This window comes from Rhopalosiphum padi, chromosome 2, assembly GCF_020882245.1.
Source record: "Rhopalosiphum padi isolate XX-2018 chromosome 2, ASM2088224v1, whole genome shotgun sequence".
Lineage (NCBI taxonomy): Eukaryota > Metazoa > Arthropoda > Insecta > Hemiptera > Aphididae > Rhopalosiphum > Rhopalosiphum padi.
The window spans coordinates 26,593,339-26,610,755 of NC_083598.1; the positions used below are offsets into that span (position 1 = coordinate 26,593,339).

Below are 17,417 nucleotides of genomic sequence, written 5' to 3' on the forward strand. Positions count from 1 at the left end.
GCACAAACAAAATTCGACCTTGGCCTTGTTCCGTGGCCTATAATATAAGCCTGACACCGTTCGGGCAGTGCATCAGTGGTTGGTTTGTTGCGTTTGCGCGAACACTGATCGTCACATCTGTATTAAATATTTGCGTTAATGCATATTTTATTTTTTCTGTTTCCGTGTTATGTGATAAACACGTCATTCGTAGGAATACGTTATTCGTAAGTGTTCAAGTATGTTTCCCAAACAGAATGTATATTCGTAAAACCCCGTTTCCCTGTGCTTTATTGTCATTGTCGACATATGCGCAGAGTTACTGCGGGTTACGTTCCGCAGAAATGACAAGTCGCGCGTACGTCTTATCTAGCGAGCATATGGCACTGTTCCAGTGACTCGTCAGAGTTCCGCGTTACGGGTGTATCGCTCTCGTTTGAGCTGCCCGTCTCGTGTGCCGCTGTAATGATCTGACAACGCGTGCGATTCGATTCTGATCCGATTATTCGGTGGCTGTGACGTCGTTGAATGACATACGAATCTGTTCGAAACATTGTACACTACGAAAACGTTAATTTATTTTTTTGGTAGCGTTTGTAAAATTGTAACGTATAATAATTGTCTATTATACAATATCTTTTTTAGTAATACATATATCCAGGTTCATTTAGTTAAGTTTATTATTTATAAACACTTAGTTATAAATATTTTTTTTTTTTATAGATTTCCTATAAAAAAATTGCAATTAACTCAACTGTAGCCAATCGATGTAAAAAGCGGATTAGCGTAAAATTTGTTGAAAAAATACTCATAGATTTGACATATTGACATCTTCTTTTATATATTATTTTAATAAAAGTGAAAAATAGTTACGTTCACAATATCTAGGATCGCAGCGGTCGCATAGAAAAGGTCTAGGTGTGGTCGCCGCAGCCTAACGATTGATTATATTAATTACCCATTATTATTAATCAATTTTTTTTTCATAGTCGATACAAATATACAAATATTATGGCTGTTATAAGTTATAGGTATATTTTGCATCAGAAAAAACTGATGATTTACTACAAATTCACTACATCAAATGTTGCGTTTCCAGCGTTCCGTTTAAACTTCAAATAAATAGAAGGGGTACGCTAAAGAAAAAAATAAAAAAGAAGGCGGACACCATTCCCCCACGTTCTCCCCCAATTCAAGTACTGGTCATATGTTATGATTATAACCTAGTAATTTTAAATAATATAATATTATAATGCGCTTATATGCCCATAATATTTGTTGTTTATTCAGTCTTCATTTTAAATTTTAATGTAGACTAAACTAAAGATATAAGTAGATAGGAAATCTCAATTTTTTGGATAAACTTTTTATTTTGGTCAAATAAAATTTGTATTGAAAAATTCTTTTTATTTTTAGATACCTAATCTTTAACTCGGAACTAGAACTTAGAAAATACTAATATAAACATTTATTTTGTTGAACATTTTTAAGGATACAGTTATTCGTTTTTGAGTTTACAAAAAGTATAAGGAAATCGATTTTGTATTATTATCTAATACCAGTTTTGTGTAAAAATTTAGTTTTTTTTTTGTTTCTGTCAAAGAATTTTTTCTTTTGACTTCATAAAGTATTAACTAGAGAATATCAATTTTTTTCTAAAAACCTCTCTCAAGGTTGAAAATCAAAGCATTATTACTATAATAAAAGACGATGATAGATTCAAATTAAAAAAAAAGCCATATTGTAAAATTAATACTTTAATGTTTAATGTTTCTCTCAGAATTTGTCAATTTGAAATGGATTGTACCAATCCAATTTAATTACAAATTTTAAAATTTATTAAAAATCGTTTTCTTAAAATTTGAAAGCATTTATATCAAAGATGTAGATAAATTTCAAATTATTATTCTACATTCCTACCTCACTATACCATCATTAACGTTAAAGATTTGGGTCGTTCTCGTTTGAATTCAATTAATAATTCGAATTATTATTATCCTCATTTTATCTAGCTGTATTTTTTCTAAATAGCATAGGATATTTGTCTATAACCAATGGAATTTAAAGTTGTAACCATGATTGATAATATATCAATATTGATAAATTTCAGTAAAAAAAATTAAAATACAATTTAATCGCGCATTATTTCATCAGGACGAAGGCCAATTGGAACTATTTTAAAATTAAGGGGTGCAACCGCACACCTAATCCCCCCCCCCATATAAAATTGGTCGTTTGGGCAAAGGTAATCATTAGGACTGAAGACTATTGAAGTATTTGCATATTTGTTTTGCACAGTCATATAAAAAGCAGAATATGAAACAAATACGTTTCATGCTTTCACGCAAAACATAATATTTGAAATTTTATTTTGCACATATAAATGCATATTTTGAGTTATTTTTGTTTTAAAAGCATATTTTATATTTGTGTATACCATTTAATACATGTTGAGACATATTTAACTTAAATAGTTAAATTAATATTTTTCACACCAAAGTTTTTATTTTAAACAATAATTTTATTTATTTTTAATTTTTGTCTTAGTTTTTTTTATTAATCAGGTTGAAAATGTACAATATAAATTTCTAAAATTATTAATCAAATAAATAATAATTTGTAGTAAGTTAAACCTTTCTATTAGCTTAGACTAGGGGGAGAGCCTCCCATGTATTACTTATTTCTCAATTTAGGTGTATACCCAAAAAAATTTTACGATTACACCACTGTAAATATGTATCTCCATAATATAGGTACTAAAGACAAATTATATGATAATTAAGTTCCAGCGATTTTTGAGTGAGTTAGCATGCTTAAAAATCAAGTTGCTGGATTGCTTGGTCTGTATGTTATAGTGTCTATTAGTGACATTTATTTAGTAAAATATTATTGCTATTTTCACGAGAACAATAACATACTTTATGATAAATTGATAAACCAATTTCGTTTACAACATAGGTAGATATTTAGATCACTTCTTTATCGCCTATGCTTATAAATATTTAATAATATGGTTTAAATGTTAGTAGGTATACCTAACCTATCTAACACGGTTTATAATATTTGGTAATTTAAAATCTAATATTTTTCCCTCCAGATTAGAAATAATTCTATTAATCTAGCCTGTGAGTTTTATTTTTTGATTGATAAATTTTATTTTTTGTACAAATATTTATGCTGTTTTATTGACTATTGTGCTTATAATTTATTCAGTACACATTTGTAAATTACTCATATATACCTATGCCGCTTATTATTTACTGTTTTAAATCATAATACAAATTGTTTATTTCAAAATTCGAAGTAGATATGTAAAATTTTTAAAGATTGAGCCGCGAATAACAATTGTAAATAAACTCATTCAAAGCAACAGGGTAATTTTAGCGGTTTTGGTAAATGTTGTAGATAACATTTTATCATTAATTCCCACTAATATGAAACAATAGGATTTAGGTACTTTTATAATTTATTAATCTTACTTGGGAAAGAACTAAAAGTATCTAAGATATAATATAATAGATTCTATATTATATAGTTTCCATTTATGTATTATTATAGGTAACTATTTATTAACGCAGTAATAGTGAGTTGATTTCCGAGACCTATAATATATGTATTAGTTGATTTCCCGGTTAATAATAGGTATGTACGAGTTGATTCCTTAATTCCTTATTGTTGTTTATCAAAAGAGTGCACGTTCGTAAAGAATGCGACCGCCACATACAACTCTGTTAGAGGTGGATTCGGAAACATATATTAAATGCAGGAGCAATGGGACTAGAAAATACAAGAAAAACCGAGAAAAACAAATTTTGTTGATAGAAGTAATGCCGGATTACCAGATACCAATTTTTAAAAACAATGTTTTAAATTTTTACTTATAACTACTAAATTTTTTTACTAATAATTTTTTTTAATAAATAATAAATTATAATATAATACAATAAATAATTAATAAATAAAAATTGATGAATGATTTTTAAAATATGAAAAAACTAAAAAGAACAACATTTTTGAGAAACTTGTCAGCCAATTTCCTCGTGGTGTCTCTTGAGTTACGCTAATAGGCTGAATATTTGACTAAATATTGAAAAAAAAATATAATGATCCAAGAATTAATTCAACGGTATCGGTATAGGTAAACAGGTACTCAGGAATCAACTCGTACGCAGCCTTTATTAAAGGAAAAAAAATGTATTAGGTAGGTAGAGTTGTTAAAGTTGTTAGTAATAAGTACTACGAAAAAAATATTTTAAAGAGTTTTTTTTTCAATTGATAACCAGTATACTTACGCAGCCATACATTTAATACACTGAATCAGATTATTTGCAAGTACCTACATATTATTTAAGTTTTATGGTAATGAATACAATTTACTTGAATGCAAGTTGAATTCAATTTTAGTAATTTAATTCAACTGGTATCAACAAGGTTAAACTTCAAAGTTTGAATCACGGATCATTAAAGAACGAGTAAAGCGAAGTAGTTGATTCGGTGTTCAATAGCAGTTTGCTGTTACTTGTTGTAAATAATTATTTTTAGAACAAATGTTAAACCAAAAGTCGGCTTAACAAAAAGTCTTGCCTCATAATAAATTACTGTACAAATTAATAAACGTAAGAGAAAAAAATAATACGAATGCATTTTTGATATAAAATATTTATAATTTAAGTAGTAGATGCCTTTTAAATTTTAATATATCTCGATATGTCAATACTCCGTGTAGATGTTTACGCGTGGTAATGTATGTTACGTGGAGACTTTGGGCAATTTAGTAAAAGGTCCATCGTCTTGAAGTTCTCCTCAGTCACATCTTAGGTTATCCCCATCGATATTCCATTTTACGAGGTTTGACCGTGTGTATTGTTCGCATATTTATTTATTTTAAAATATATGGAAGATAAAATGACCATGTATTTTAATTTTAATATATTTCACTGTTCAATGAACAAAAAAACATACACAGTGCTTCAAGCAATAAATTTGTTTAATTTATTTGGCTATAATTTATTTTAAAACGTTTACAAATTTATATTATATATATCTTAGTTATTTAATTTTTTATTCTGTTTCACAACACATTTTGTTCAGACATTATTTTTTTTACTTGTAAAAATGCGAATAATGTAGCCTATCTATTTAAATTATACATATAAAAAAAAAATTGTTTCAAGTTTCAATTTGATAAATGTCGCTAAATATGAATTTTATTGCGCAGATACTAAATATCCATATAATAATACCAGACTTTTTTTTAACAATTATATAATAATAATAATAATAATAATAATAATAATAATAATAATAAATAACAAATAAACGACTAAATCGAAATAAACAAAAAAAAAACATCATATTTTTATAATTCGTTATTTTCAGTTTTGTTGCATTATTTGACTTACGAACAAAGTAAATGTAAAATAAATTAACGAAAAATAAGCCAAAACATTATCCAACATCTTAAAAGATCTTAGATACTTAATAAGAACAATATTGTTTCTTAAATTGTTCGATTCGTTTCAAACATTGCGCAATGGCATATAACAAACTGTTTTTATTCTTAACATTTGTTATTTTTTATACACTAGCCAACACAAACAGAAATTACATAAACATTTTACAATTGGATGAGATTGTCTGAATTTCTTAATTTTTTTTTTTTGTAATTAAATTATTATTGTGTACACGGATGATTGTAACAGCTGTGTTGTATATCTTCCATGACTTAACTATATTTATTATTTTTATACAATACTTAAAAAAATTCCCTTTTTAAGGGTTGTAACATTATTATAATATTAAAACGCAGTAACAAAATTGTACGTACACCAAAATTTTGCAACACACACTACACAAAAAACAAAAACAAAAACAAATAAATTTGTTTGTTTTTTTTTTTTAATAAAACAATAAAATAAACTAAATTCTAGTATACAACTAACGTGAGCCGTATGCCGTTAGTGCACACTATAATAATAATAATAACAATAAATGATTAGATATTAGTATTTAATATAAATTTGATTATAACATAGGTTATGCTAGAAAGTTGCAAACGGTTTCTAACGATTAATTTGTATATACGACCATTTTGAAACCAGCGTTGGATTTAACCTATGGACAGTAATATTAGCCCGGTTAGCTCCACCACTCAGGACAATCGTTGCAGGGCACATTCATACACGTATAATATTATTATCATCATTATAATATAATAGTAGACCGCACAAAGTTATTCTTATTTAATGTTCATAATTTGAGTGTTCTAGACAAACCGGGCATGGAATGACTTCTACTAAATTGAGAAATAAAAAAACTAAAAAAATATAACAATAATAGTTATGTACACCAAACGTTGGTTCAAAATTTGACGAATATGTCCCGGACGTCATCGTCTATATAGTACAGCATAAGCGAAATATATTTGAGCGAAGAATTTAATATATTTAGATGAGGAAATATTTATTAAAAACAAATTAAACTATAATTATAGTTATAAACAAACATTGCGGTAATAATAATATGTTTCGGCTTTTCTTTTTAATTATTGTCGTTAGAAAAACCTATAAAATAATAACTTCGGGCCATTTATTTTGTTTACATATTATACGCGACGAGTTTGAGCAAAAAAAATTCAGTTTATCTTCTGTCACGTCAACGTTTTTGGCACATTGGAGTTACACAGGGTGAGCGGTTCACAGCATACCGGTGCGTTATTGGAAGGGACGCAACGGAAATACAAGAAATTCTAAAGGACAAAATAAATTTGGTTCGGATCTGTGATAAATCATCCCCCTGTGTGTTGTGCTTTGAAAATGAACGATTTGAGCACATTCAAAACCCCTTAGGATATTTTTGCAATACAAACAGTATACGTACGGACGTTCGAGACATTTTCGCGAGCTGTTCATTCCAACATTAACACTAATCTAAAAATATTAGTAATATTATTTGTTTTTTTTTTCTTAAACATCATTAATTATTTTACACAATAGTAATAAATAACATTTCTTTTTTTTTTTGGCACTTAAACTAACTAAGTTGTATTTTTATATTAATAATAACAACACGATGGTTATACAGTACTGTTTTTTTTTTGTTCATTAATTTTTAAATAATAGAATTATTATTTTAATTATTATTATTATTTTAAATAACTCCTCTGAAGCAAATTAGTTCTAACTTGAGCATTTTCATCTATAAATCTTTTTATTTCTTATATGTTTATTTTCCGCCGTAGATTTCGATGATTTTGTCCTGGTCGACAGTCTCGAATATGTGAGGGGCATCCATTAGTATTCCAAGGGTGCCGGCGGTGGTGACAAAGAAGAACAGATATAACTGCAGTCGATCAATAACCATCGCCACGTACTTCCAGTCTTCTCTTATCTGCAATCAAAAAAAGTGGAGGTAGTGGTAAGGAGAGACCCCACTCCCACCACCGCGCGAGTGAGTAATTTACAGTAATCATCGATACAATGAACCGAGTTGTCAAATAACGGGCACCTGTTTTATAAGTGTGTTGATTTTATGCATGGAAATCTATTGGACGATTAGTAAAACTTTTTAAATTATAATATTGAATAATGATAAATTATCTTATTTTATAATTCACTTCTGTGAACAAAAATAACTTGCTTTTTGTTGCAAGTAGGTGGGTACTGATTATAGTGCAGTATAGAGTGATTAATATTTTATTTAAATTTTTGACAGTTTACCAGTATATAAATATATTTTAAGAGGGATTTGAGAGATTTGTTTTAAATTGTATATTTTTAATCGAATATATATTTACTTTATGAGTATGATGATTCTAGATTTCTGGTATTAAATAATATAACTAATAATTTATGTTATATTTTGCCTTATAAAATGTGATGTTTTCAAACAATCACATACTAAAATACTGCATATACTTGATATATACTATATTTTTCTATACATATATGTCTGGGTTTAATGAAATGGTGACACGGTGTCACAATGTCGTATAATCATATCTGTAGTTTGTACGCTATTAATTAATTTTAATTTGATATTAATATACAACCGTATACTTTATTTCAAAGACAGTATTATGCTTCTAATATTTAAATTGTTTTATTACTCAATGTAAATATACAAACAATAATTATTGTATTTTTAAAGGGACCAGAGTAATAGAATTTAAATTTTAATATGTTTATTTGTATCGGGATTTTTTTTTAAGTCTTGAATTATTATAATATTTATATAAACGTTATTGTATATATCCTGTTGTTAATATGCTTTGAAATCTATTATAATAAAAAATAAAATTATAATTTAAAGTAATTTGTTTATAATATTTTAAAAATATTTACTAACAATAGTTTTGTGTTAGTGGTCGATGAAAATGTATGAGATTCAATAAAGAAAATAATCCTTTATGAAGAAAGTTTAAAAGGGCGGGAGAAAAAATAAGTAAACTGTCATAATAAAATGTTCTTTGCAAATCATAAATCGTTTCTATTCGTAAACTAAAATGCATCCAAGAGGGGAAAAATTGAGAATAAAAATAAATGTTAATACAAAAATATATCACTGTTGAAAAATCTTTAGAACATATGTTTCCTTTTTGATTTTGAGTGGTGTGAGGGAGATATTGGTTTTAAAATGAATTATTTTTTTTTCTTTTTGGATAACATTTTTGTGCTGTAAAAAGGCACCAAAAGTTTCATATAATAGTGCAATAATTCAATTTGGATTGGCAATAGAACACAGATTGTGCTTTAATAGTTCAGTTCTAGAGTTCCTTAGTAGTTTTTTGTGAATATTGCAAAAATAGTAAACAAAAATCAGTTATTAAATTCAAACAAGTAAATAAGCTATTCTAAGAAACCGTGTTTAAATTAAATAAGAAAACATCAATGTACTGAGAGCGAGACGACTGTCTGTGTAAGAATTTTTGAATAGATATAGCTTTATCAAAATGTCCTGTCATTATTGATTAGGTATATGCTATAAATACGCGTAGACAGTACGAATAAAGTGCTGCGGGATATTTAAATAACGGTTCACAGTTGAGTTAATAATATTTTGTATTATGGTATGAAATAGTATGTAATTAAAAACAGTTCCATCGCACATCGACCTGTCTAAATTTAAAGCACTAGGTGTACAGTAAAAACGAAAATTGCGTCAGCCTTAGTGCTGATAATATTTGGCGAACCCGAGGTAATGTTTTCGGAAAATAAATCGCTGTAAGCGGTAAGCCTACATACGTCTATCGAATCCCGCAGACGTATATTATGTACCCTTTTACAATGGTTTTCAGACATCGCATTTCGAGTGGAATAAAAATGGAGCGCGCGTGATTGCAATATTTTCAAACACTCGCTGGTCGCTATAAATCACGCGGATATAGCATGATTCTTTTATCACGAAAGTCATTTTCTCAGTTTGAAGATGTATGTGTATTTTTGAAATATTTTTTTCACTTAGTTCGAAAATCATAACAGAGAAACATATTTACAGCCGACTACGGTACATGATATTAACATATATTTAATTGTACGTGTCCCGGAAAGGAACATTATATTTTTTTCCAATCGTTTCGATGTAAGCAGATTTGAATTTCGAATCAGGCGGGATACGCGTAAACGCCTAAAAAACAATCGACCGGTATATTTATATAAAAATACGAGTTCCGAAGAGGTATAGACCCGACACGGGTATAGTATAATAATATTATGATGCCATCAGTTAGATTTACACGGTCAAGCGAGGTAGTGCCAATTGGCTTAATACAATATTACACGATATAATTGTATGCACATTAATGTGGGGCATTAGATCGTAAGACGGCCAATAAATCACCTGTATGTATTGATCCTCGTTCCTCAAGTGTTCGGCGATGAACTCCACTGCTTCGGTGGCCTTAGACGCCTCCGGCGATAGGATTAGCGAGTCGGAGCTCTCGCTCTCCCTCCGCTCCGCGCTTGCCTTTCTGTTGATCTTGCAGTTGGGATGATGCAGGTCGGCCAGCTCCATTGCCTCCATCTTGTGTTTGGACGGCGTCGCGGAACTCGGGGGCGCGGGCGCGGGCAGGTCCGACGGCGACGTGTGGTGCGGATGCGGCGGGCCACTCATGCCCGGCATTTCCATCATCCACCTTAGTCGCGTTTTCTTCGGCCGTTTCATGAACATGCATGCCGGCAGGTAGTATAGGAACACAGTCCTGATCCAAGGCGGCATACGGTGGGTACGAGGCCCTGGGGACAGATTTGATACGCAATTGGATACAGGGTAAATTAATAACTAACGTGCGCGTCTATATGATTTATTTGTATAAACTGAGTTGCGTAGTAATTCATGACGGATAAAATTATGAGTCAGACTTTTATTATAAGCCCAACTACTATGATATAATATGATATACTTGAAAACATAACTTTTTAGCGGTGTCATCCGTGGAACGCAAGTGTGTGTGAATTTGCAATTTTATTTATTTAATTTTTTTTTTGCTTATACGCCCGTTATCGATTGATTATAGTTACTCATTATTTTATGATCTATAAGAGGAACATGGGCCCGGTTTTGCTTATACTTATCATAGACTTATAGTCCCACGAAAATTGTTTGAAATGACACCACTTTCGTAGCTATACAGTTATGGGAATGTAACGCGGTGATATTGATTTCAACCGGTATCGTCTTCGGAATATATTCAAACAACGTATTACATTTCCACGCTGTAACTTAATTATAGATTCGTCTTTGTTAAACGTACGGCAACGGATTTAAATAACTTATGAGCTAATATTCGCCATGCACATCGTATTTTTATATAATATACATAAATATATTATATAATTACATCACACGTTAGGTATAATAATTTATACAATAAATAAATACTTAATGATTAACATGCAGCTACTTATTTAAGCGCCACAGAATAGATTATAACTTAATCGTACCACCGCCTCAAACACACACACACACACACACACACACACACACACACACATATAATATTCTATAAAATGTTATGAGAATGTTATTTTATTTTTAAAAAATTGTACTGGATTGGAAGACAGTCATGTTTTCTAGTATCTTAAATTACTTTATAGTTATTATTAATGATTAAAACGAATTACAATTCAAAAGCCAATAATCAGTTTATAATTTATATGTTATAGAAACTACGAACAGATTAATTAGCAATATTAGAATACAGCTGTTAATGAACTTATGAAAATACGTGATAATAAGCAATTATTTATTTATTTTCTTAATTTGATAGGAATAATAAGTTAATATTTTTGCATTGGTGACAAATAATTAATAATGAAAACATGCATAATATATAATTTCTGCCTTTCTGGTCTCACTTTTTTTGGTAATACCTAACTTATTTTTTAAAAATGTTTGTTTCAAATAATGTCTATTATTCTTCATACAAATAAAATTTATTAAACAAAGGATATACTATATTTTAAGAAACTATTTAAGTAGTAGGTACTAGCTAGGTACCTATCTAAATATTTGTTAAATAATAAAAAGTAATTAATTATTTTTATATTTATTTTATCGTACTTCGAATATACTAGAAGCATTTAATTTATAAATTGGTCTTGTTTTTGAGATTTCGATACTTAAAATGGTTTTTTATTTAATGATATTTTAGATTAAATATTCAAATACATGTACGTTGTTATTTTATTCCTTGTTTCTATGGAAACTAAAAGTTCAATCGTTTTCAGTTATTTTTCAATTTGTAAAATCCATTTTCTTACGCATACCATGTTTTGTATTTATTTTTAACATTCGACGATAGACTTCAAAAGAAATAGGATTAGTATTTGCGCGTATTATTTTTATGTGTTAATGGAATTTGAATTACTGAATTTTAATAACATGTATTATATTATTCTCCTGGGGAGATTATTTCTCTTAGAGTTATACCTGAGTACTGTATGTCAGCCAGCGTAAATACAAAAGTGTAATATGTTGTAAAAATAGATTCGTTTATTAATATTTCAGGAATACGACGTTAAAAGTGCTGTGAAGCTCGTGGCATGGTAATTCGAAAAAAAATTATTACGCAAAACAACGGGAACTCTGGTGAATTTATAAAAGCTTTGTTAAATAGACAAAATAGGAACAATAAGAATTACATACTAGTTTAAATAATGTTGAAAATATATTTATTTAATACAAATTTATCGTATGGTAAAATAATTTGTTATAAAACAATTTATTAATAATATTAATAGTATTATACGCTTTCTTTAACAATCACACGGCGTTATGGTTAGACTTTTTGGGTACACCATTGTCGTATGGCCACTGATCCCTTTTCTCTGCAGTAACTTTTAATTATTGTCTTATTAAAACTTAAAATACATCAAAGAATAATAACTAAAAATAAATCAAAATATTTTTAAATACTTTCCCTTTATAGACTTACAAATTTAAACAATTTATGTAAGGTATGCTATTTATATATTTATTAAAAAAGTCCTTTTTAAACTTTTGATTACCTATATTATTATTTAATTCATTATTTTATACTTCATAAAATCAAATATAATTATATTATTTAACAAACGCTTATTAACTAGCGATAATTCAATCAAAGTTTTAATAGTTTGAGTTGTGTATAATAATTTAATTTATATATTTTTTTTATCATTTGGAAGAAAAAACTTAAATTGGATAAATAATATTATTCCAATCTTTTGTTTATAGAGGTTCAATGCATAACAAAATATGAGATATTATATTTTAATTGTATTAGAGAGGAAAAGGGTTATTTATCGAAAAATACGTTTGTCTTCTAGGTTTTAGAACTTTTATGTTGTCGAAAACAGTGGGTGAATACGGGTTACTACGACTATGCTTATTATTACTTACAATAAAAGTTTATTATATGAGACAAACAATACTATCATTTTATCTGTAACTTCAAAATAAAGGTTTTTTAAAATAAAATCATATTTCATAACATTTAGCTAAACTCAATTTGAGTTACTCGAATAATATAATAATAGTAGCAACAAAAAGGCAAAACTATATTCATTTTTCATATAAATTTGTCATGTATACAAATAATATATCATGAATAGGTTAAAACGTTATTGCACAGCATAATCAACATTTTTTTTTAAAAGCCATCATGTACGGATAATTTATTATAAAATATATATACCAGTAAATTGGAATTTTAGTTTATAGAATTAGGTATGTATCGCGAAAGAAGCAAATTATGTTCATTTTTCGAAAAACTGTATCGACATATTGTACCTATTTGACATATTCGCAATAAGCACAGAAATAACAACAATCATTGTAAATGTCCGTTATAAATCTTTAAAAGCTGTCAAATAAAATACAATATTTATTAAAAAAAAAAAAAAGTACCCGCGTTTTGTATTCCTTTTGTTATTATTGCCTAGCTATTACTTTCACAAAAACGCCCCGTTATATCTGTGTGTACAAGTGCTTATGTGTGTGTATATATACATTTAATATATATCATATTGTATACATATAATATCGAATGTTTGACGTGTATTACACGAACCGTTGACCAATTATTGATTGCTCGTTCGCGGTATGAATTTCATTTCGGCCGAGCACGCGTGCAGTGCGGATGATGTCGGTCTGGGCGGAGTGAGCGGCGAAGGAAAAAAAAACCATAATTCATGATTTAAAACTGACGGGTGATGGGCGGGGGCTGAGCCGCCGCTGCCGCCGTGAACGCGTACGTCGCCCTTCTCCCAAGTTATTGTTATTATTGCACCCGTTTGTACGTCGTAGGCATATAACGGCGGAAATCGAGAGCGTCTTATTTATTGTACGACGACGAGACGCGGCGGCAATCCCGTGACATCCGCGGAATTTCCGCGAAAACGACCAACTGAAGAAACGGTAAAAACAAGCGCGTCTGGTGCGGCGCGGAACTTCGCTAGTCCTAGGTCGTTCGTGGGGGTAGAGGGAGGTAGGGGGGGCAGTGCTAGGTATATGTCGTCGCGGCGCGGCGTGGTATCGCCGAGTGGGTTGTGTGGAAGGCGGCGGTTACGGTAAGGGCGTTGGTAAGCGCATCCACACAGCATCTGCCACACGCACACACACACACACACAAACACACACACTCGCTTGAGCTCGCACGTTTCGGTGGCGGAAAAGCGGCGGCGGCGGCGGCATCCCCAAATGCCCGGAATTATTGGCCTGACGTATACACACACACACACACATTATACATATATACTTTTGTGGCAAAGCCCTTTGATCGCCGGTCCCGAGTCCTCGGTTAAGGCTCACAAAGCGTAATATGGTCTTTTTTATTATTATTATATTATTATTATTTATCTATACATATATATATATATATATATATATATAATGATACTGGCAAATTATAACGTTTTGTGTGTCATACGGTCGGTTATATTATGGCTTTATGGCTATTGTTTTTGGAAAAGGGTATAGTTTTGGCACTGTTCAGATAACATTACTGTACACGGCGTACTGTTTTAAAATGATATATACACACACACAGAGGCACACGTGCGCAGCTTCCATTCACATTGGTTTAATGGGTTTTCGTCCCCGCGCCGCCGTCTTCTCGCCGTCGCGTCTGCTGCGCGATTTAGGCGTTTTGGTACGCGCGACGCGGCCGGCGGCGGCCCGGGCTACACAATTTGTTACTATAATACATACACAACAAAATATTATATACTATTATAATATACATCTACTGGCGGCGCCGGCAAGAACGCTATACAACAACAACAACAACAATAACAACAACAACACACACGCGCGCGTGCGCACACATACAATATTTAAGCTATATTACGTTACAGCGAAACCTCAGTTTACGGACACCCCTTAATAGCGAACATATTTTAATTCCCCTATGGCGACCGCTATAGAGTGGTTTCACTGTAATATTAATAAGCTTCAAATCTACCGCACCGGGTACGTATTATTATTATTTAAATGTAAGTGGTGTACTACGGAATTCAGTGCCACGTTAAAGTTTTAATGTCGACGCTTAATTTTTTTTTCGATGTTTTACAGTATCATTATACTAGGTAAGGTATATATCATGCTGTCGAGTGTCGATAACTCGAATTTCGAGGTACATACAAATTAATTCGACTAGGTTTTTTTAAAATTAAATATCAACAAACAACGAATATGTATCGAGGTTTTTGATTATAATCGAGACTCGACTAGCTAGGTGTACTGCAGACTGCAGGTATAATTTATATTGCATTGTTTTAACGGCACAACGCCGTGTCAACGATACTCTAACGTCATAGACTTTAATATACCAAAAAAAATGGTTGTTAAATACTATAAGAGAAAACGGGTTTTAAAATTATTTTTCGTCTATGGCAGTTGCACTTTACTTTTAACGTGGCACTGATGATGGTGTTTGAAGTGTCACAACAAAAGTATAAGTAAATTTGAATACTGACCTCGGAAATTCCAGTTGATTATGATAACAGTGACCAATATACTGACTGTGTTCATGATGAACGTGAATAGCAAGTATTTGGCGATGAGCGGCAGTACTAAAGAAGTGGGTGGCAGTATTTTGGAGACGAGCAGTAGGAAGACGACTAGTGACAGTAAGATGCTGATGCCCAGCGTGACCTTTTCACCGGCTTCGGCTGGCAAGTAGAACACTAGCACGCACAGGAAAGATATGAGGACCGTGGGCAGTATCAAGTTCACCGTGTAGAACAGAGTTTTCCTTCGAATCACTATGTAGAACGTAATGTCCGTCTGGGTAGGTGACTCCTGGTATACGTTCAGATACGCAGGTACCTTTGAACAGCGATAGGATAAAATAGATTACAAATTTACTTTTGCAAACGTGTAATATGCATCGGTACATCCTGTATCACATGGGTACCTTTATCTTTAAACAGTGTCATGACTCATGATTTTAACAGTAAACACTCATTATCATGAAAACTATAAATGTCTTAAAAAGTACTTTTATTACTATATTTTTTGTCGTTATAAGGTTATAAGTCTTGTAATTTTTCACATGTCAGAATACTCGTATATTTTAATTTCATATTCCTAAGCAGAATATTTTTCTGTGAGTCTTGCTACATAAAAATCGAATTTCAACGAGTAGTTAATTTTATTAAATTTATATAAAAACAAATATTCTTTAGAAAATTGATACTCTTTTGAATAATTAATGTTTACTGTTTGTTAAAATAATCATTTAGTATACATATAAATATGATTGGCGTGCTCAATGTTCTTGCGTTAGAAACCTGATATACTTTTTTTCGTGCAGTCATCGATATTTTTTCAAAAACTATTTTTAAGGGGAATCATGTAATATATTTTATTTAATGATTAAAATATATAGTAATATTCGAAAACTCTGAAAATGAAATGTTCAAGTATACAATATTTTCCGAAGTGAAATAATTCTCGGAAGGTTTGTTTTTTATTAATTTAAATAATATTCAGAAGTTTAATTCTCTTCATTATTTTTCTGAAGTTACAAAAAATTTAATTAATGCACCAGGGAGTAATCTTTTATGTATTAGGTTATTTATAATGTCATTTATTAAAAAAAAAAGTTTTTTGAGTTATTACGAATAAATAGTAAAAGTATTTACTTGATATTACTTTTATATTTTTAGTTAACAAATATAATAAATATTATATTCTTGATCATCATTATTGGTTTCAATATCGATTGAAATAAAGTGATAATTTATAAGTCGTTCGTAATTACGGTAAAACTGGAGTATACATTATTTATATTAAAACGTAAAGTAATAAAACTGAAATTTCAATTTAATATCAATCTTATTAATATTTTTTAAATTAGAATTTATTTTTCTCTACATTTTTATTTATATTATTTATACTTAATTAATTGTACTGTATAGTAAAAATTATACATTTGAAGAAATATATTTTATTTTAACTAAAATATTAATTTATTATATTTTTATACAGTTATAATAAGCAAAATAGTAGGTTTACTTTGATTCATACAGCTATGTTAATATATAAATTAAATTTAGATTGGTACCCAGCTAATGTTAATAAATAATAATGATTTGTATATTGAATTTCGATAGATTTTTTTCTACGCACATCAAATATTTATCAACTTAAAAGAGAATAATGTCTAGGATAATTCATAAAAACAGTTTTTAGTACCTATCTATGTCCTATATGTAAGGATTTGATATTTGATATTTTCGATTATTCCTTCATAAATCACATGATGTTCTTAAGAAGTCATATTTTACTATCTACAATAAAATAAAATATAGTAGTTTACTGGTGTAGTTTTATTGTAAATTGAATTAATATTATCCCATGGAGATCAAATAAAAATACCAAGAGAATTCTTAGATCTTATACGAAAATCGTAGTAATATTAGGCACATCATAAATTCACATCATTTGTACACGTG

At 29.8% G+C, this 17,417-nt stretch overlaps 1 protein-coding gene across 1 annotated transcript in view; it reads right to left on the reverse strand.

The window, feature by feature from the left end:
* Positions 1-4,948: 4,948 nt before the first annotated feature.
* The window catches only part of LOC132919316 (acetylcholine receptor subunit beta-like 1), a 75,108-nt gene continuing 62,639 nt past the window's right edge, over positions 4,949-17,417 (reverse strand). The window contains exons 7-9 of the mRNA XM_060980822.1: positions 15,435-15,786; positions 9,817-10,211; positions 4,949-7,368 (exon numbers count right to left, since the gene is read on the reverse strand). Of these exons, the coding sequence (XP_060836805.1) occupies positions 7,204-7,368; positions 9,817-10,211; positions 15,435-15,786 (912 nt within the window). The 3' untranslated portion in view covers positions 4,949-7,203. The remainder of the gene's footprint in view (positions 7,369-9,816; positions 10,212-15,434; positions 15,787-17,417) is intronic.